General features: G+C 32.9%; 1 protein-coding gene and 1 pseudogene across 1 annotated transcript; one reads left to right on the forward strand and one right to left on the reverse strand.

Moving 5' to 3' along the window:
* The first annotated feature begins 7,509 nt into the window (after positions 1-7,509).
* LOC114392351 (AT-hook motif nuclear-localized protein 24-like) lies at positions 7,510-9,478 on the forward strand. Its single transcript, XM_028353461.1, has 2 exons — positions 7,510-7,947; positions 8,130-9,478. Exon 2 carries the CDS (start codon positions 8,168-8,170, stop codon positions 9,029-9,031), a length of 864 nt encoding a protein of 287 aa, XP_028209262.1. The 5' UTR covers positions 7,510-7,947; positions 8,130-8,167; the 3' UTR covers positions 9,032-9,478.
* Positions 9,479-12,673: 3,195 nt separating this feature from the next.
* LOC114393323 lies at positions 12,674-16,305 on the reverse strand (annotated as a pseudogene).
* Between the last annotated feature and the right edge of the window lie 5,350 nt (positions 16,306-21,655).

Raw genomic sequence — 21,655 nt, forward strand, 5'->3', positions numbered from 1 at the left:
CAATATCAAAGCCCCGTTCGTTTACTGAGAAAGATAACGGAAAAGAGAAGAAGTAAACAGTAAAGCTTGTAATCAGGGGATTCTGCTTCAAACCAAATGCCAAGAAGTATATGGGTTGTCCCTTCCATCATTTGCAAGGCATAGATGAAATTTATATTACGAAGTAATTATTTATGAAATTAAGACCACTAACCAATCTAAAGCAAAATGAGGTAAAAGTTTAGTTTCCAATAAATATCTACACTTCAGATTCGTTCTTATTCGAGTTTAATTTTTTCTTAATGTTTATCTTTTCTCTAATAGTGCTTTTCGAAGGTAAAAGTGATTCTCCATCATAAGGTGGGATAGAAGGCTAGTTCATAGTGCTTTGACAAAGTTAATCGTCCAACTTGCTCCTTCTATCCCACTAATTATCTTCGTATCTTTATAATAGTCATTCTAATAATAATGTGTAAAGTTGCAGCATTATGTAATTTATATATATGGTAATGAAAGCTACTAGCTAGCACTTTCGGCATCACTAAACCTAGTTGCATGCTAGTAACAAGAAATATGAATTCCAGCCTATTTGGTTTCACATTTCATGTGATTTTTTATGTTTCATATGTGATTTATAAAATCTAGTAGCTATTAACGTATTTGGCTTCACGTTTCAAATGTCATTTTTCACATTTCAAAATTAAAATATGATTTATAAAAGATATATAATAGTTATAGCTTTCATATCTAAATGCGTTTCTTCTATTTTCAACAAGTTTCCAAACATGCTAGAATTTACATAATTAATTGCGAAATGAATCCATAAGCACCTGACAGGACTGTCAATTTGGATTAGCTAGTTTGCCATACAAATTAATTAACTTATAACAGATCAAAATATTTTTGATTTGGGTTGAATTAGGTCACTTTAGTTATGGGTTAGAAACTTGCTATTTCAATCTAATTCTTTTGGACTATGTACTAAAACGACTCAGTTCATGGGCCTATTCTTTTTAAAACTTGGCATTTGTTAAAATACCTCCCACTTTTTATCTTATACCTCCCTTTCATTTATTTTGAAATTGTTTTTCCAAATATATCCCTTCTTCTTTTGGAAATTAGTACACCCCCATGTCGATCTTACTAGCATTTTATTTCAACAACTTTCTTCTCTTTTATTTTTGTTTCATCTTCTTCCTTGTTCTAGATAGGAAATTTTAGTGATATCAGTGGGATAAAAATTAAAAAGCCCACAAACATGCACAGCAGAAACGAACAAAACCGAGAAAGGAAAAGAAAATTGCTTCACACTCACGCACACGAGACTAACAGAGAGGAACACAGGTTTCACAATTTGATTTTTCACTTTTGTTGACGATGGTGTTTCTAGTTTCTTCATACAGTGCAATCTTTAGGCGATGCAGCCAATTTGTTTCCTTCAAATTTAATTTGGTGGTGTACTATTCTAGCTAGGTGAACTATTCTTAACCGTGAAGCAAAAAAATAAATAAATAGAAGGGTGGTATATATCTTTAACAAAAACCACAAAACTTTGAATTGTTAAACTTCAATTTTTATTAATAATTTTTTTATAAAAGAAAAGCCCTTGTAGTTCTATATTCATGCTTGCATACTAATATTCAAGATTTTAACCCATATTTTGTCAGTTTGGTCCTATATTCAAATGCCAAACCCAATGAGATAAGTAGACATGTTATAATAATAATAATAATAATAATAATAATAATAATATAATTGTTTTTATCAAGACTTACAAAATCAACTTGTTTTCTGTTGGTTCATAAGTTACAACAACAACACATATTATTAAAAGAATTACGAGAGGATTGACCTGACCCATTTGCAAGCTAACTCTTATTGAGTTGGCTAAAATTCAGAGTTAAACTTGTCTAAAAATCAAATATATCGAGCTAGAAATTTTAAACTGACTTGCATTTTTAGCATATTAAATGGACTACCGTATTGAATTCTTATGATGAAAGAGGAGCTCTAAAAAATAGCTTGGGTCCGAAGTAAGAAAAAAGAACATACGCACTATAATTTCCCAGCCAACAAAAAGAGACTCTAAACTTCGAGTTATCACCACAACAAATTAAGGTCTGCATTTTGAATGATAACTACTCAGAAATACTTTTTATAACTTTTAAGATAATTATAAAATTCAACAAATTTACTATACATAATAATTTATTATTAAAATAATAATATAAAAAACTTTTACATATCGATAAAAAATTTTTTTACACATTAATGCATGTATTATTTATTTATAAAATAAAGTATACTGTATCGTTTTTTCAGAATTAGTATGGCCAGTTTAAGGATCAACGCACTCCCTTGAGACCACATGCTTGTTCGTGATCAATTCCTTCTTGGCTTATGTTTAATGAAATCATATCAAACACATTGACATGACTACGTACCTTACATATTTTTTTTTAGTGGAACTCTCGTAGGATGTATGTTTGAAGAATATATTAAGGAGTCTGTGCTGTGAATATATATATATATATATATATATATATATATATATATATATATATATATATATATATATATATATATATATAATGGAAAATTATGCATAGATATTCACACTTTAGTATATAAGAAATTATTATATGATCTCAAACTATCATAATCTTATATAATTAATTTTGATCATATAACACATAATTTAACATTATTAATTAATATTTTCTTGTAAATTAAATAATTTAACTGTCTCACACACACACACACATATATATATATATATATATATATATATATATATAATATGATGTAAGATTATCTAATTATTTAGAGTAATGATTCATGAGCATTTTTTATGGTCTTTAAATATTTCATTAACACATATCATTATGGTACACTTTATTTATAAAACTTATATTTCTTTCTCTCTCTTTTTATTAGTAGGTGCTATGTAGACTACTATTGATGTCCATAAATCATTTTTCTATGTGTGATAGAAATACAGGGATAGAGTGGTACCTGAATTACCTACAGTCATGCTTCACACATTGAATCCTGCTAAAAAAATTTCTACTTATATTTAATTTAATAAACGTTGAGAAATAAAATATGAGGCTTAAGATTTTTTTTTTATTGCATAGAATCTTCATCCGACATAGAGAATGAAGTGTTTTGGAGTTACAAAATCTTCATATATCATTATTCAAACTTCAAAGAGCTATGCTAACCAAAGTCATAAACATAATGGTTAAAGAATTTAAAATAAAAAATTTATTATTGAAATTCGTATTGAGAATGCATTCGAAATTAATTAAGTAAATATGTATTAATGATAATTTTTAATAAAAAAACATTTTGAATTTCTTAACTAATATTTTAAGAACACTTATTAGTATATTTCTTATTCAATATGTATTGATAAGTAAAAAAGATCATAAGGGCATGAAATATGAATGCTAGGAGGGGTTCGATTTGGAACTTGTATAGAAAAGATTTTACTGAAAGAGGTGAAATGCACTTCAATGATCTCCGCACTTAGATTAATTTTATGATTTTTTACTATAATAATATTTTTATTTAAAAAAAACGTGCAATATATATTTCTTAAGTATGATATCACTATATATATATATATATATATATATATATATATATATATATATATATTGTATGAAAGTTCATCCACATTATGTGTTATGAAAAAAAATTGATTTTTTTCCTTTTTTTCCTTCCTTCTTTATTCTTAAGTCTTCTTTTACAATTATTAAATTAATTTTATATCTTCTAATTGTTTTGGAAATATGGCGAGGCACAGATCGAGGGGGAGTTTTAACTCAATTAATTATATGCAATGAAAACCTTCACAAGTTTTGCAACCAAAAAGAAGGATATTATTCACAATTTTCTCCAAAAGTGTCCTATAAAGTTTAACTAAAAGGGAGTTGATTATGCATGCACATAGAGTACCCTCACAGTTCACATGATTATTGTCTCCCTTCATAGTATTGGATTGAGGATAAGGGTAAAGGAAGTATGAAGGCATGCGTCTTTAACTAATGAATCCGACAAAGTAACAGAGAGAGAGAGGGAGAAAGGAAGTGGGGCCCACCATGAGTTTGGGAAAAGAGAGTGCTTTGGATGGAGTAAGGGCCGACAAAGAGCATCTTCGGATGCATGGGTTTTATTTACGCACGGGAGTTGTGAGAAGAGAGTAGCTATATATAGCTGGCGTTTTATGAGCAATATTTTATTGTGAGTTTCAGCAAACTCTCCGGCGCTTGTGCAGTGTCAGCGCCACCCACGCGTCTCCAACACACACTCTGTTCTGCAATATGCCCTAGCTACCTCATTGGTCATGAACACCAACCACTTAACCTTACACCTCATTTCTTTCTTCATCCCACACACACCTCCTAGCGCAGCCTTCCCTCCAAAACTCAATCACTTTCTCTTTCTTAAAAACACTTATTTGATCTAACATTGCATCATCTCCCACTAAATGCCTTTAACTCACCACTTGTCGCTTATGGTATGGCGCATGTGCCTCTTCCCACAAACAATCTACATATGCTATGTGTTTGGTACAGCGTTGTGCACAAATGGATGCATGCCACTTTTATTTATGGATTAAATATTAATTATTAGTTTTTTATTAACGAAAAGAATCAAAACTCAATATTTTTCTTCTTCCCTCACTTGAGTAAATTCTGTATCATTTTAACATTTTTAACGTGAAAATAATGATATATATATATATATATATATATATATATATATATATATATATATATATTTGCATTTTTAACATCAAAGCAAACACTATACATCAGATCATTTACTTATTGCTAAATGTGGGACGAAAGAAATTATTAAATAGTTAGAAGATTATTATATTTTTTATATATTGATCTTTGTATAACACATAGTTAAATGTTATTATAATTTTTTTTTATAAATTTAAAAACTTATGTACATGTCATGTAAAAATTACTACATGAACATGTTAGTAATTGAGATCATGAACATAATATTGATGGGTGTTTCTTTGTTTGAATAGATAAGTGAGCAACTATTGCATGTAGTGCTGTGGTAGTCAATTTGGTGGGTAGTGGGTACAGCTGAGTATAGGGGGAATGACATCTCGTGTTGTCTTTCTCCTTGGTAACTTGGTGTTTTTTCTTTTAGTTGTCATGTTTTTGTAAACTGGTGTCTCCCGTACAACTTTTCTGTTTAAATATATTCATTTGGCTTATCCAAAAAATATGAGCACAATATTGATCTTAAATTACTTAATAAATTTTCTTGCAGGACTCACAATTATACATGAAAATTAAACTAAATTTTAGATAGAGGTGATTTTGCTATGTATAGAAAAAGTGCATCCTCCCTCTCTGTGTGTATATATATACTATATTATCCATTCCCTGGATTCTAAGGAATTAAGAATTGGTGTGGCGCGTACATGTACAGCTTTGAATTTTGCATCATTAGCATTAACCTATTATTGCATTGGCAACGTGAAAAATTGTTAAGGTCCTATCTTATTTTTTATATCATTTATGCCTAGTTGTTTTTGTTAATTACCACACTGTTGTTGGACTCTAGTTTATCATCTTGTAGGGTCGATCTTATTTCAGTTTAGTAGCCATATATAGCGAAGATATAGGTAGCTAGCTCATGCTTAATTTTGGCAAATTAATAATAAAACTGGTCCAGGAAGAAGTCCATGACTAGAATTGACACGAAAGAAGCCGGTGAAAACGCATGAGTCATGCTTATAGCAGGTGGGCCTCAATTTTAAGGTTAGACGACTTTGAGAAGATTAAAGATAGAATTTATGCGAATGCGACGAAGACCCAAGTGTGCATGTGGCGGGTCATGGAAAATTGAAGCACAAATAATACCCTAGCAGCCCCTCTTGATGCACACGGGTCCACTTAAGTTTTTATTGTGCCAGCTATAACTATTGTTTCATTTATATAAACTAGTCTGTCATATACTACCATCGAAGTTCCCGTTTCTCTTGTGGATATTCTCAGGAAAAATAACCTAAGAAAACTGCTTTAAACTTCAAAACTTGACGTACTTCTCGGTCAATATTTATTTTGATAATAATAGTAATAATTCCACATAAATTAATTCAGACAGACTTAACTCTACCACATCACTTTGCTGTATCTTCTAACACTACTTTCAATTTGACGCGAAATTAATCAAATTAAATATTAATTCACTGTACAAAATTAAGTCATTATAAGCTATTCCCATCTCAAAGTTTGCCAATATGCAAATACTCCTAGTCTAATTTCAGTCTTTTCTCTATTTCATATAAACCTTTTATACCACTAGTATATAATTTCAACCAACTTTTTTAATTAAATTTTTAGTGAATTTTTTTTTGAACACTATCGCTATTTCATGTACATTATCATGTTACTGAAAAGTTTAGTTCAAACTACAACACTACTTTTAAAGTCGTACTATTTTAATATTGTCACAATGTACATGATTGAATGAAGTTATAGAAAACTTTACATAATTACCTTCTCAAAATCAAACTTTTTTTTAATGAACTGAATTTAATACTAATGCTACAACCTTTAATGCTATTTTTTTTAAAAGTATTTCATGCTACTAGCTAGTAGTAGTAATAAATTTAATTTAATTAGAAGTGTTAAGTTAATACAACCGTTTCAAAAAATGCTACAGTACTAGTAGTAAGTACGATTTTTACAAATGTTGAAAAGTTATCAAATACTTTATCCATATAGAAAGTTTACTTTTTTTATAAAATATATAAAGTTTAATTTTAATATATTATTAATGATAATATTTTTACTCTATCCACTAATTATAAAATATTATAAATATGGTTTTTAAAATAGTTATTACAATAATCAACAATTTTAAATGATATGATAATTCATAATTGATAAAACTGTACAAAAGTATAAGTTCAACTATATATAATATATAATTTGATTCAGCTAAACTATCGTATTACTCAATTGATAATACTTTACCTTACTTTGTTAATGTTCAAGAAACCAAAAAGTCATAATATAATATTTTTAAGGGTACTCCAGTCAACTTTAAACGTATTTTTTTAATATTTCTTTATTTCAAAATGTAAGTTATTTACTTTTTTTTTTATAATTTCAAAATGTAAGTTATTTATTTTTATAAATATTTATTAAAAAAATAAGTAAATAACTTACATTTTGAAATAAATAATTTTTTTATTTAAACAACATTTAAAGTTGACTGGAGTGACCTTCAATAAAAGTTGACTGGAGTAAAAATAAAATAATTTCATTTAAAGCGTTTTATTCAACTCAAATTAAAGCATTTAAAGTATATATACAATAATTTAATTTCATTCAAAGCATTCAACGCAGTAAATGAAAAGCATTTAATTTTATTTCTAAGAATACTAACTCAAACAATGAACTGAAGAATATTAAAGAATAGAATTAAATATTTATTTCGCAAGATTAATATAAATATTAGTACTACATTAGTTGTTTGATGCATATGTTGTGTCCAAAGAGAGAGAGAAAGAGAGAGAGTATGAGGACCCATCCACCGCCCATAAGCACGCAGTCTTTCTGCAATCAAATCTAGTTTGGATCTGTTCTTCTCCTCAGTCTAACCCTAACCCAACACTGCATCTTCTCTCCAAAAATAAGAGAACAAGCTTCAACCTTTTTCTCTTCCCTCTTCAACGGAAACTCCAATTTACACCGCTTTCACCATTGAAAGCCCCACCAATTGAACGTTTTTAGAGGCAAGTTGAAGTAGTAGTACAAGTCAAGTTAATCTCAATCACGACTTTGGTGACCTGGCCTGCACCAATCTCAATCTCCTATTTCCGTTTCTATCATCACTTGTCACTGCTACTCGCTACAAGTTGGATTCATCAAATTAACAAGATTGATCTTCAAGAAAAGCCAAGCCTGGTCAAATATAACAGTTTGTTCTCATTAATTTCCTTTCCATTTTGATCCATCCCATATTTTGTTTCTCTCATTTACATATACACACATACTAGAATAGCCAAATTCATTTCTACTTTTCTTGCATATGCAAATGAAGTAATAGTGTTTTAAGAGCTTCACAACTTGAGATCATTATATCTATATCGATATCCGTAGGAACTCTATTATACATCGAATAGAATCATATAACCGCAATGGATCCAATCTCGGCACATGGTCATTCCCTCCCCCCTCCTTTTCACACAAGAGATCTCCATCTGCACCACCAGCAGCAACAACAACAACACCAGTTCCAAAGCTTAAACCAAGCCACCGAGGACGAGAACAGCGGCAGCAGCGGCGCGCAGAAAAGGGAACGCGAAGAAAACAGCAACGGCAACAACGAAGGTGCAGGTGAGGCTGAGATAACAAGAAGGCCTCGAGGAAGACCAGCAGGGTCCAAAAACAAGCCTAAGCCACCCATTATCATCACCCGCGACAGCGCCAACGCCATGAGAACCCACATGATGGAGGTGGCAGACGGCTACGACATCGTGGAAAGCGTGTCTGAGTTCGCCAGGAAACGCCAGAGAGGGATTTGCATCATGAGCGGCACCGGCACCGTCACCAACGTCACCCTCCGGCAACCGGCTTCATCGGGTTCGGTTGTCACTCTTCACGGAAGGTTCGAGATCTTGTCCCTCTCGGGATCGTTCCTTCCACCACCTGCGCCACCGGCCGCGTCTGGTTTGACCATCTATCTGGCCGGTGGTCAGGGACAGGTGGTGGGAGGAAGCGTTGTTGGAACACTGGTTGCTTCAGGGCCCGTGGTGATCATGGCCGCCTCGTTTAGCAACGCTGCTTATGAGAGGCTTCCTTTGGAGGATGAGGACCCTAATTCGCTGCAAATGCAAGGAGGTTCAATTGGGTCACCCGGTGCAAGTGGTGTTGGCCAGTCACAGCTTCTAGGAGGGGATGCTACCGCTCCACTTTTCCATGGTTTGCCTCCTAACCTTCTCAATTCTGTTCAGATGCCATCTGAGCCATTCTGGGCGGCATCTACTCGCCCACCTTTCTGATTAGGGTCTGCTTAGATAAACAACTTGGTTCAATAAATTCTTGTTCAACGACAAGATTTTATTGTCAAATTTGGCTGCCGAGATTATTCATATGTGCTACAAAGAGGTGATGAGAAAGTTATATGTTAGTATTTTCATAAGTTCAAATAAACTCTTCCAATTGTCCCATCAGTGTCACCATAAGTACTTCAACATTGCTGCTGTTCTCTTCACTCTTATAGTTATCTGTTAGCTTTTGTGGTGGTGGTGGTGGTGGGAGATATTGTAAGACGTTCATTAAGTTAGGGATGTTGAAAGTAGGAATTAATTGAGGTTTCTTGCTTCTTTAATTTGTGTGTCATTTTGATTATTAGGTGATATAAAATGTTTTCTTTTACATGTATTCGAGACTGTAATTAAACTGATGAATATTTATATCCTTGGTGAGTTTGATTCTGTTGATGGCAATGGGGTGCTATTGTGTTCGTTCGACTCGTGATTAACTGATTATAGTCGCATCGCATGTATCATATTAAAGAGTAACAATTTGTATGATGTACGACCTCATTTTTTGGTTGTTAGGTTGATTAATCAAACATGTTAATTAGTAGGCTTCTCCACAACAAACTAGTTACGTAAGATTATAAATTCTGTATTTTGACATTAATTTGTTTTAAAGTAGTATATATAATTATTAGCAAGATTTTAGAAAATGGTCTGCAAACTAATTTCAAACGCAACGTAGGTCAGATAATTTTGGAGGGTCTGTAATTTTAATTGCAATCATATGAGTCATATTTATAGCACAATTTCTCACAATATCAAGAATCGTGACAAAACTGTAGCCGCTGTTTTAAAACCTTTGCAATTAGAGTTAGAAGATAAACTTTGTGTAGTACTCATGTTAGGCAACTGGTTCACACATGCAGTGTCTGATGAAAGCTCCTTTTCGAGGCAGTCATTCTCAATTTCATTAAAAGGCAACAATAACCAAGACACAACAACGTTCCCGAGTGTTTTATCTAATTAAACCCTCTGTCTCACTCTCTTCCATACTAATCCTACTGAATTTTGAGCCAAACCTGGTTTTGATTCTATACACCGAAGCTCCTTTTTCTTTAAAAAACTAAAGATTGGTTGGTAGTACTAGTATAATCTAAATGAACTAGAGCGACATGAAGCTTATCCAATCATCCTCGTTAATGAGACTTTTTGCCATCTTTAATTGTATTGTGTGTACTGCGTGCGTCCTGCTCTATTCTGTTGGTCAACTGATTCTAAATTTCCTCGAGCCAGACAACTGTTTTGTTCCCTCAAAGTAAGAATCTTATTTGTTTTCTCTTAATATAGTATACTGGTAGGTTCCTTACCAACCTATTTCTTCGTTGAAAGCTTAAGCATTTGTCCTTGTTGCGGCTATTATATCAAGTTTCAGGTATATATCCGCCAATTAATTTTCAAAGTAAAGAAAGAACATTCAATTTTAATCATTTTCGGATAAGGTTTTAGTTGGATAAACACATCTGGAGAACTTATTGTTGAAGTAAACAGATTATATTCCGACAGTTCTAGTTGGGAATTAGAAATAACTCATATATATATATATTATCACATACCCAACCTAACTAATAATTGGTAACTTAGGATCACCGATCGCGAGTGCATTTAACTAGTCATTCTTGATGGAGACATAGAGCATTAACTGACTTTATTTAATTTTTTAATCGATATTTAAAACTATTAATGAAACAATCGATGAAAATTAAAAAAAAAAATCTTTATACGAAGACAAATTCTACAATATTATAGCAAATTTAAGGGTTTTAGCATCATTAGTGAGAAATTCTCTATTTCTTTCTCTTTTTTGGTGTGTCTAAATCCATTTGACTATTAAATCCAAAAAATAATTGCACTAAAATCTTTAGATTTCTTTGAATTGAGAAACTATACTCCCATTAATTAATTAAAGTTTTACACACACGTATGGTTGCTAGGCTGAGGACAGTTCTCTCTCACAAAACTTCATTATGATTTTCTCCTTAAATCACCATAGACTTGGAATAAGTCCAGGAATTCTTCATCTATTTTTGTCACATATTGATATTTCTATGTTGTAAGCTACACGTCTATGTATGATTTAATTGTTCATAAATTGCTTTAAATCCATTAAATAGTATAACATAAGACTTCTAATCTCACACCTTAATTTTTAAAATGTTAATTTGATTTTTTTTTTATTTTATGTATGCATCAACGAGTAATTTTATACTCACAACAAATTTTTAAACATTTTTATTAAAAAAAATTATCTCTTTCTATTGTATGACTTATTTCATATTTGTGTTTTTTTTTCTTTTCTTATTTCTCCTCTAAATTATATGAAATTTTGTAAAAAATATTAAGTTAGAGTAAAATTGCCCAAAATAAATAAGTAGTTCGTTATTTTGGAAAATGATTTTTTTTAAACATAAGCGGTTGATAGATTAATTTCTCCCCATTCCTTCATTACAATTGCTACAATTTTGTATTAATTTAACAAGGATATTCGTTCGTGTGTAGTACTTCCAGTTCCAGCTTTCTTTCAGTTCATTTTTTCTTAATTTTTTTTATCACATATCACAGGTTTTATTTTAATTTGCTTTAATTCTTTCTGTCTTTCTATATCTCTTCCTTCCAGTTCCATCTCTTCGATCACACCCAAAAGTTGTGTATATATGAATCAGTTTCCTTTGATAAAGGTAATTAAACCATCAGATTGACGATAATGTAAATATTTATAGGACTTCAACATTAAGGTTCATGCACTCGGGTTGAAGATTTTTAATTATTGTCCAATACCAATGACAGTTAATCAGAATTTCTGTTAATATCACTATTCATATTATGATTAATAGCAAATCACAGTGCATTTGGACACTTAAAGTTTTACCAAATAATAACTTGAAAACTCCTTACTTTTCCTTTGTTTATTTTCTGACTAGTAGTAATTAAGTTCGATCATTAATTTGATTTCTTATCTCATAAAAAATTCAAATATTCAAGAACTATTCTGAAATCAATAGCTATCAAATGTAATTTGTTCTGAGAACATTATAAGCTTGTTTTTTCAATAAAAAAAAAGGCGGGGAGATCTTTCTTTACGGAATGGGAAAAGAAAAGAAAATTTAAGATACAAACATTAAAAAAAAAAAGAATAAACTTCCCAAGTCATCTCAAGTAATGCAGCAATAATTAAATGTATCGGCTTTTCCGGTCACTCGTTAGTTATGAGAAATGAATGTCTAGCGGGTCAACATTGACAAATAATTTGGTTGAACATATTCAAATTAATCATCGCTAATCAACGAATCAATTATTGTCAATTATTGTCATGAATGGCAATGAGCTGTTTATAGTTCATGGAAAATGAAATTCAAAACTGATGCTAATTTTACTCTCTTTTTTGTTTTGGTGTGAACGTTCCCCTTGCTTATTTCACATACAAAATCAGTTTACATAACAGAGCTGTGCACTACAAGCGCAGACCAGAGACAAACCACATAATTTGATTAAATTATGGCCATTATGTTTTGGTTAGTTAAAATATTATATAAGACTAATACATCCAAAAAAAACTGAAAATTTATTATGCACTTCTTTGACTATCTACTGCACTTAATTTCTTCAATAATCTATCCCCAAACGCTTGATTTCAGCTTGGAAAGCGCGACTGTAGATTAGAGTTCTATACGTCCAAGAATCCTTATGTCTTCTCTTGAGCAATCTCTCGATATACGAACCAACTCTTGTATTGCACCTCCACTAATCATCTCTCTTGCATTTGCTTCTGAATCACATCAAACAAAAGTCGTTGAAAATGCTAAATTTAGTATATAATAAACCGAAATATTAACAAGTGTCGTAACTATATTGATTAAGAAACTTAAATTAAAAATATTTTTATTAAGAGATGAAAAATTGTGTTAATGATGATCTTTTTTAAGTTATTTTATGATTTACATAATAAATATTTTTTCTTCTTTTAATTTTTTAACTAATATTCTAAAGGACATTAATTAGTAACATCAACATCCTGTAATATAAAATCTAAATGACAGCTAGATAGGGTGCATTTAGTGCTCACCATGTTGTGCTAAATGACAGAGTGCAAGCTCAATATGACGCCTAACCAACGAGACTTCATTATTTGCGTTTTGCACTATCCATGGAAGCACACCGTCCTCAATAAGTAAAGACCTTCCAACCTTTGTCCCTGTATAATAATGTGCCAACTCACGCAATGAAGATGCATGCCATTGATAGTTTATGTTAGAAAATTTGCATGCAAAGTAATGCACGAATGAGATCAATACAAAGGGCAACATAGTTATACCGTCACCATTTACATATATGTTGGAATACAAGTGGAAAGTGAAGACTAAACCTTAAATTTTGGATGTTTATCCAGATGGATTGCACAATGATATATAAGTTATTACCTTGTGTAGATGCTTTAGACTCGCACTTGGCAAAGTTGGCTATTCCACGGGCAATCTGGGTATTTACATCAGGATGCATGCATCTGAACATTCCCAACAGTGCCTTGATACCACCTTCTTCCGTTAGCTTTATTTGCAGTTTATCTAAATGAAGGAACACCAAACTACACTTGTTAGGTTACTTTGTTTCAAAAAAATCGACGTTGTACTAAATTCCTACGTACACTTCAAATTGCAGCTTCAGACATATATCAATTTAATTAATTTATCCAACAAACAGCTCCAAGATTTTTAATAAAGTAGCACTTGACGTTTAATTACAACTTTTAATACCACATGGATATTTTCCCTTTAATCTTCACTTGAAATTAAGACACACGAGAGGGGGGGAAAATACCAACTTAAGACAAGCAGCGGAATTAACAAAATCATTTTAGATGAATTCAATCATCATTATCAATATCTCATCAAAGATGCCATAAAATACTTCATTGATTAAACAATTTGGTGCATTCAAATACTGGTTTAATTTGCTGTTTTTTTTTTTTTTGTGTATGTACAATGGTAACAAACCTAGAATTTTGTACAAACTACTCAAACTCTTCATCATTAGGCTGACCCTAGTAGGCTATATTTGGTTTGCTAGTGATTCTATTTTTATTTTTTTGTGAGCTGTTTCTAATTGCTAAAATATATGTATTCAAAGATTGCTTAACAGGGTACAGTAAAAGGAAAAATAAAATTTCTACTAACAAGAATGATTGTCTAAAACTTTCTTGTATTATATCATCTCATGCAGGGTAAAACAGACGGAAAAATAACTTAAAGCAGGTGGCTTAACGAGTTTATCATTCATAAATTCTCATGCATCCGACCTACATTTCAACATCAGCTAAAAAATGTGTTTGATCATGAGATCGAATGCATTGTCTAAGCCGCAGTTAGAATCCCTATCTGCAGTGCAGATAACCACAATAACTTCAAAAATGAGATAAGATCAAAAGTTTACCATTACCACAAAGATTAGCAATTGCTCCAGCAACCATTCGAAGGGTCTGAGGATCTTCGGCATTGGCTGCTGTCATTGACAGTAAATGAATGCCTCCTTGAGCCACAATGAGATCTTGATGGTTTCTGTTAAGACACCAAATAAGGTCACAGATGCCAGGGAAAAAAAGAGATGTATCAGTAGAAGAAGTATTTTTTTTTTTATTAAGTTACTAGTAGGAAAGAACATGACATGGAAGTTTACCATTCATTGCCAAATTTGCTATGGCACTTGCTGCAACTGTCTGTGTGGTTTCATCCTGTGAGTTCTTAAGCAGTATAAGCAAGGACGTAAGTCCACCTGCTTTTCTTCTGATTTGTTTCTGCAACATCAGGGTTGATAGATGTTATGGCCAATTTTGTTATAATATCAATTTCATTAAAGCAGCTAACAGACATTCAGGTTATGTCATAGCAAGATCAAGAAAACAGACATTCCAGAAAACTGAAATTTATCATTTTCACATATTCATTGATCCCAAATCATATAATTCAGAAGTCATACTAATTATTTTCAGTCTCTTTTTTTTTTCCTTTGCATATAAATTACATCATGTTAAATCCTAAATGCTAGACTGCTAGTGTATATATACAAAGGTATTTCAACGTAAGGTGCCAAAACTGAAACCTTCAGAAGATAAATTTGCTACTATTTTCACGGCATGGATTCGTGCATCAGTAACTTCTGCTTCAAGCAATGACAGAATCTTCTGCAATCCCCCTGCAAGAATATTGATATTATGTGGAAGAAATAAGTTATAAATTGAAAGTAATTTATCAGCAGAAAATGCCAAGTTTTTAACAGCCAAGATATGCAATATGAACTAAAAAATGTTTAGTAATTACTGCCTTGTTCAAAGAGCTTGGCAACTGAGGCCTTCTCTCCATTTCCTGAAGCTTGCTGTTGATGCTTAACTAGGGAGGTGGGAGAATATAAACCACCAGCATCTTTTTCAAATCCAAATCCATCGATTTGTTGTTTTGTCTATATAAGAGAAATTGCAATCATGAGTGTTTCCAGTAGATAGAAAAACTACTAGGTCGAAGACAGTTAAATTTATGGCTCATTTTCTATATATGGCCCAGCAATACATGAAGAATCAGCAGAAACATGATGACAAGTCTAAGTCATGACTTGTGATGGGTGAAGCAATTAACTTAAGTGTTACTATGCCCTCAATTTTACCTCAACATGCTTGGACTACCATTGGCATAAATATGATTGCAAAATATAATATTGATAGACATGTATGCTTCACATATTTCATGTCTAACCCAAACTGATTTGGAAGATATTAAATAGTAATAATGACTGCATACTTTTAAGCTTTTACAAACAAGTTATAAAATCACCATTTAAAATGTCGTAGCTTAAAAAAATCTTTAATCCTTCGATTTTAATAAAAAAAACTAGTAATGAAAGCCATATTTTTCTTTTATAAAACTTAAAATAAGGCCAATTAACTACGATATTAGTGCACTTCAGATATAGCTTACTTTGCCAACTTCAAAACCTAATTGCAACAATTGACTTTGCAATCTTGCTATTTCTCCTTTTAGTTTCTCTTTCTGATGTGCCTCATCATCCAACATCTTTCGAAGTTTTAAGATATCTGATTCTCTTGATGTCTATCACAAGAACACACACGTGTTAAACTAATTCAGATGTTAGATAGATAGATGAGGAAGGCGCATGCAATGCTAGTGAAGAGTATAAACGTTGGGAGCAAAAAAACATACCTTTGACATTTTCAGTTCTGCCATTTGATTTTTTAGATGATTTTAAGTTCTTTGTTGAACCAATATCAGACTTATTAAAGTAATTCTTGTGACGTCTATTCTGACTTATCTTTCTTCATTGGAAGTGGCGTCTACCCTGACTTATCTTCCTTCACTGGAAGTGGCGTCATCCAAAAACTCCGTAGCCTGTATCAAGCAATCCGCTCCTAGTCAGGATTACATCATCTAGTATCAGAGCTTCGACTCTTGATACAGGTTCTGTCCTATCCAAATCTTTTTCTTTGCAATTTGTCTAGGTTCGTGTTTTTGTCCTTGTTCTGTTATTGCATTCTTGTTTCGTTCTTGTTTACATCCTGTTTGCGTCTTGTTGCGTTCTTTTTTTGTTCTTGTTCTGTTATTTGTGTTCTTGTTCTTGTTTCTTGTGTCTTTCACACTTTATGTCAAAAAAAAAAAGTTGCAGAAATTTTGAAAAAAAAAGAAATAAAGTGGGTGTTTGATCTTTGAACACGAAATTGAGGCAGTTAGATGTGTTTTTTTGGAATGAAAATCATGGACTAAATCCCTTTTTCTAGATTCTCCTCTAAATTCTGAGTGTTTTGATATATAGTGGGCCTCAAACGGATAACCGTAGCAAAAGTTATGATCATCTGAAGTTTACTTGTCATCTTCGTTGATTTTGTTCTCTTCTTCTCTCTGATTAAGTAGCTTCTTTGTTTATTCTATTTGTTATCCAAATCAGATCTATTATCCAAATCAAATCAAATCTAATTTGTTATCCAAATCAGGTCTGTTATCCAAATCAAATCAAATCTAATATGTTATCCAAATCAAGTATAATATGCTATTCAAATCAAATCTAATCTATTATCCAAATCAAATCTAAATCCAAATCAAGTCTAATCTGTTATCCAAATCAAATCTCATTTATTATCCAAATCAAATCAAATCTAATATGCTATCCAAATCAAATATAATCTGTTTTCTAAATCAAGTCTAATTTGTTATCCAAATCAAATCTGGTCTGTTATCCAAATCAAATATGTTACTCAGTTTGTGATAAATTAAATTGTCTTTCCTATTATATACCTTATGTGTCTAATTTGATTCATCCAGGAACTTAAGAGGGGGTGACTGGTAAAAGGCAAGAGTGAAAACATTACACAAAAGCCTATATTGAGAGCATCAAACACGAGTGAACTACCATCAAAGAGAAAAACACATGAGTAGAGTGTGGTGAGGTCCTGAAACCTTTTTTTTAAATTACTACAAAAGATTTTTTTTCTCTGTTTATTATGGCAGGAGTTGGTGATGGTGGTGGTGATTATCATCAGCTGGACGGATCTCAACGTTTGTTATTGAACATAATGACAACACAGATGCAACAATTGCTGAACCGTAACAATGAAGAGCTCTACAGACGAATAGAAGGACTAGAGCACCAAATGAACCCAAATGCTGGAAGACCTTATGGTGGGAACAAAAGGTTGGTCAATAATGGACCGAACTGAATAGAGGGGCAGGACAAAATTGAGGGAGTAAAACTCAATCTACCCCTTTTCAAATGAAGAAGTGACCCAGACGCCTACCTTGACTAGGAGATGAAGATTCAACATGCATTCTCTTTCAATGATTATCCTAAAGAGCAGAAGGTGAAGTTAGCAGTAGCTACATTCTCAGACTATGCCCTTGTTTGGTGGAAGAAAAACCAAAGAGAAATGAAGAGAGAAGAAGGGCGGGAGATAGATACATGGACTGAGATGAGAAGGGTTATGCAAAAGAGGTATGTTCCAACCATCTACAGTAGAACCATGTGGCAGAAACTCCAAAGGTTGTCCCAGGGAAGTTTGACTGTGGAGGAGCACTACAAGAAGATGGAGATGGCACTAGTGAGGGCCAACATTGAAGAGGACACCAAAGTAGTGCGTGATGGCTTCACCAACAAGATTTCTTTCCAGCACCATGACCAGAAAATTATTCTTAAGCCTCTTTCCCTTAGAGAAGTGTGTGATGACCAAATCCGAATGGGAGAAAAGAAAGAACAAGAAAAAGAAAATAGTGAGGCACCACAGAGGAATAGCAAAAAGAAAGTGATACACCTGGGAGAAAGAGAGTGATAATTCTAATGAGTTAACTATTTATGTTTCTCCTAATGTTCAACCCTTATTGCAGGAATTTAAAGATGTTTTTCCCAAAGAGATTCCTCATGGACTGCCACCTTCAAGAAGCATAGAACATCAAGTTGATCTCCTTCTAGAAGCTTCATTGCCTAATAGGCCAGCTTACAAAAGCAAGTCCCAAGAGACTCAGCATAAGGATGCACAGGCCAAAGTTGAGTATGTGAAAAGATTGTATGACCATGTGAAGGTGCAAATTGCAAAGAAGAATAAAAGCTATGCCAGGCAAGCCAACAAGAACAGGAAGGAAGTGGTACTTGAACCCGGTGATGATCCTGAACATTTGAGGGCAAATGTTTTCCAAGAAGGAGGGAATGATGAGAATCATAAAACTACCCAAATACAGGGACCTATGACTAGGAGTAGGACCAAACAGTCAGTGGATACCCTCCAACAAACGGTAACAGGTATACTTAGCAAGACCCAAGTGGAGAAAGATGAAGGCCCAAGTAGAGAAGGACGAAAGCCCAAGTGGAGAAGGACGAAGGCCCAGAGGCAGAGGCACTACCAAGAATATTAATTTTTGCTGAAGGCCCATGCCAAATATGTTCTATTTTTTTTATTTCTAATTATTTTCATTATAATTTTTGGCCCAAACTGTTTTGAAGGTCCATGTCTATTTTTATCTTTTTGTTCAGATACACTATATGTATTAGTTTTCGTTTTCAATAAAAAAAACTTTTGACATTTGATAAAATTTGGTGAGAGTTTCTCTCTGGGTTCTTTGTTGAACTAATATCAGACTTATTAAGGTAATCCTTGTGGCGTCTACCCTAACTTATCTTCCTTCATTGGAAGTGGCATCTACCCTGACTTATCTTCCTTCACTGGAAGTGGCATCATCCAAAAACTCCGTAGCCTGTATCAAGCGATCCGCTCCTAGTCAACATCATCTGGTATGAAATAAAAAAATAGAACATATTTGGCATGTGCCTTCAATTTAATCTAGGCCTTTAGCAAAAATTAATATTCTTGGTAGTGCCTCTGTCTCTGGGCTTTCGTCCTTCTCCACTTGGGCTTTCATCCTTCTCCACTTGGGCCTTTCGTCCTTCTCCACTTGGGCCTTTCGTCCTTCTCCACTTGGACCTTTGTCCTTCTCCACTTGGACCTTCATCCTTCTCCACTTGGGCCTTTGTCTTTCTCTACTTGGGCCTTCATTCTTCTCCACTTGGGCCTTGCTAAGTATGTCTGCTACCATTTGTTGGAGGGCATCCACTAACTGTTTGGTCTTAGTCCTAGTCATAGGTCCCTGTATTTGGGTATTTTTAGGATTCTCATCATTGACAAAGGCCCAGAGGCAGAGGCACTTCCAAGAATATTAATTTTTGCTGAAGGCCCAGATTAATTTGAAGGCCCATGCCAAATATGTTCTATTTTTTTATTTCTAATTATTTTCGTTGTAATTTTGGCCCAAACTGTTTTGGAGGCCCATGTCTATTTTTATCTTTTTGTTCAGATATACTATTTGTATTGGTTTTCGTTTTCAATAAAAGAACTTTTGCATTTGATAAAATTTGGTGAGAGTTTTCCTATGGCTTCTTCGGTCGATGAAGGGGCAAAGTTAATGTACCTCCCCCCGGCCACCCTCCTTCAGTCTGTAGACCCATGGTATCTTCTTCGGTATTCGCTTTGGGTTTCTATACAACCCATTCCACATGCCACTTTAGGGATCCTTGGCCCCCAAGTCACTTAACAGCTTTGTGCCTCCTAGGATCTCGAAGTGGCGGGTACATCATGATAAGATAGGTTACCCCCTCGACAACATTGGATTGGGCGGTTGTGATACACCCTTATATATACACCTCGAAGCATGACCTACAAGGCATATTACACTTGAAAGCTCTCGTGCTAGGTGTCCTTTCTAAAGGAGCAAACTAGTTAATGTTAAACAAGTTGCCTCAATAACTTAAGAGGGGGGTGAATTAAGTTTAAAAATTTCCCGCTAATCAAATTTTAATTCTCTCTTGAAATAGAATATGCACACTTAATATGAATGAAGTAAAGAACAATTCAAATGATACTTCTTTAAAATAAGCAAAAAAAATAAAATGCAATAAATTAAAGAAGTTTAGGGAAGAGAGAAATGCAAACTCAGTTTTTATACTAGTTCGGTCACGCCTTGTGCCTACGTCCAGTCTTCAAGCAACTCGCTTGAGATTTTCATTAACTTGTAAATTCCTTTTACAAATTCTGAACCACACAGGGATACCCTTCCCTTGTGTTCAGAGATCCTTACAAATCAAGAGACCCACTGTATCTTGAACAACAATTGTTTGCTTTAAAGTAAGAAGAATATTTCTCTCTTGTAGAGATTAATGTTATGAGATGAAGATCTTATCAGAATCCTTATTGATTTTGCAAGTGTTTGGCCAAGGCTTTCTTTTGAGAGGATGGGACAATTATTATTCTGAAAAACTCTAAAGAATTTCAAACCCAAATCACATATTTATAGACCTTTGGTGGTCTTTCAAAAACTTGTGAACAGTTATGACTTCTTAGAGTTATTTTTTTAAATTTTCTCACTTGTAATCGATTACAGATATGTGGTAATCGATTAAACAGTTAATTTTGAAGAGTTATGACTCTTCAAATCTGAATTTCAAAATTTCGTGACTGGTAATCGATTACATAACTTTTGTAATCGATTATAGATTTAAAATTTAAATTTAAAACTTTCTAAAAGTTGTTTAAAACAGTTGTCTCTAGTAATCGGGTACAATCTCTTCGTAATCGATTACACATTCAAAAATTCAAATTCAATTTTTTTTCTCAAACTGTTAAAAACTTATTTTAGCTTCTAGTAATCGATTACAGCCTCTGGGAATCGATTACTAGAGAGAAAAACATATTTTCAAACCTAAGGCCAAACCTTTGCAGTCTCTTTTAAGGGATTCTTTTAACATACCATGGACTAATTGTTAATCGTTTCTTTTGAATTCTTGATCTTGACTTTAATCAATCTTGAATAGCTTTTATTTTTGACATCACCAAAAGCTTCATACAACATATACTTCTACAGTTACATGAACAATATCATATTCAAGAAACTCTCCTATGAAGTTTGCTAGGTGTTTTCCCACAATCTCATTCATGATTCTAACAGGCAGGTTATGAACCTGGATCCAGAATAGGACGTGATAGAGACAGACCTGGCAAGGCACCTCATCCAATTCAATATTTTCCACGATAAGCTTCTAATTATCAAA

The sequence above is a fragment of the Glycine soja genome, chromosome 17 (genome assembly GCF_004193775.1).
Source record: "Glycine soja cultivar W05 chromosome 17, ASM419377v2, whole genome shotgun sequence".
Lineage (NCBI taxonomy): Eukaryota > Viridiplantae > Streptophyta > Magnoliopsida > Fabales > Fabaceae > Glycine > Glycine soja.

What these genes read in the sequence shown, in the direction of transcription:
- LOC114392351 (XM_028353461.1), top strand. Translation starts at nt 8,168, where the DNA reads ATGGATCCAATCTCGGCACATGGTCATTCCCTCCCCCCTCCTTTTCAC.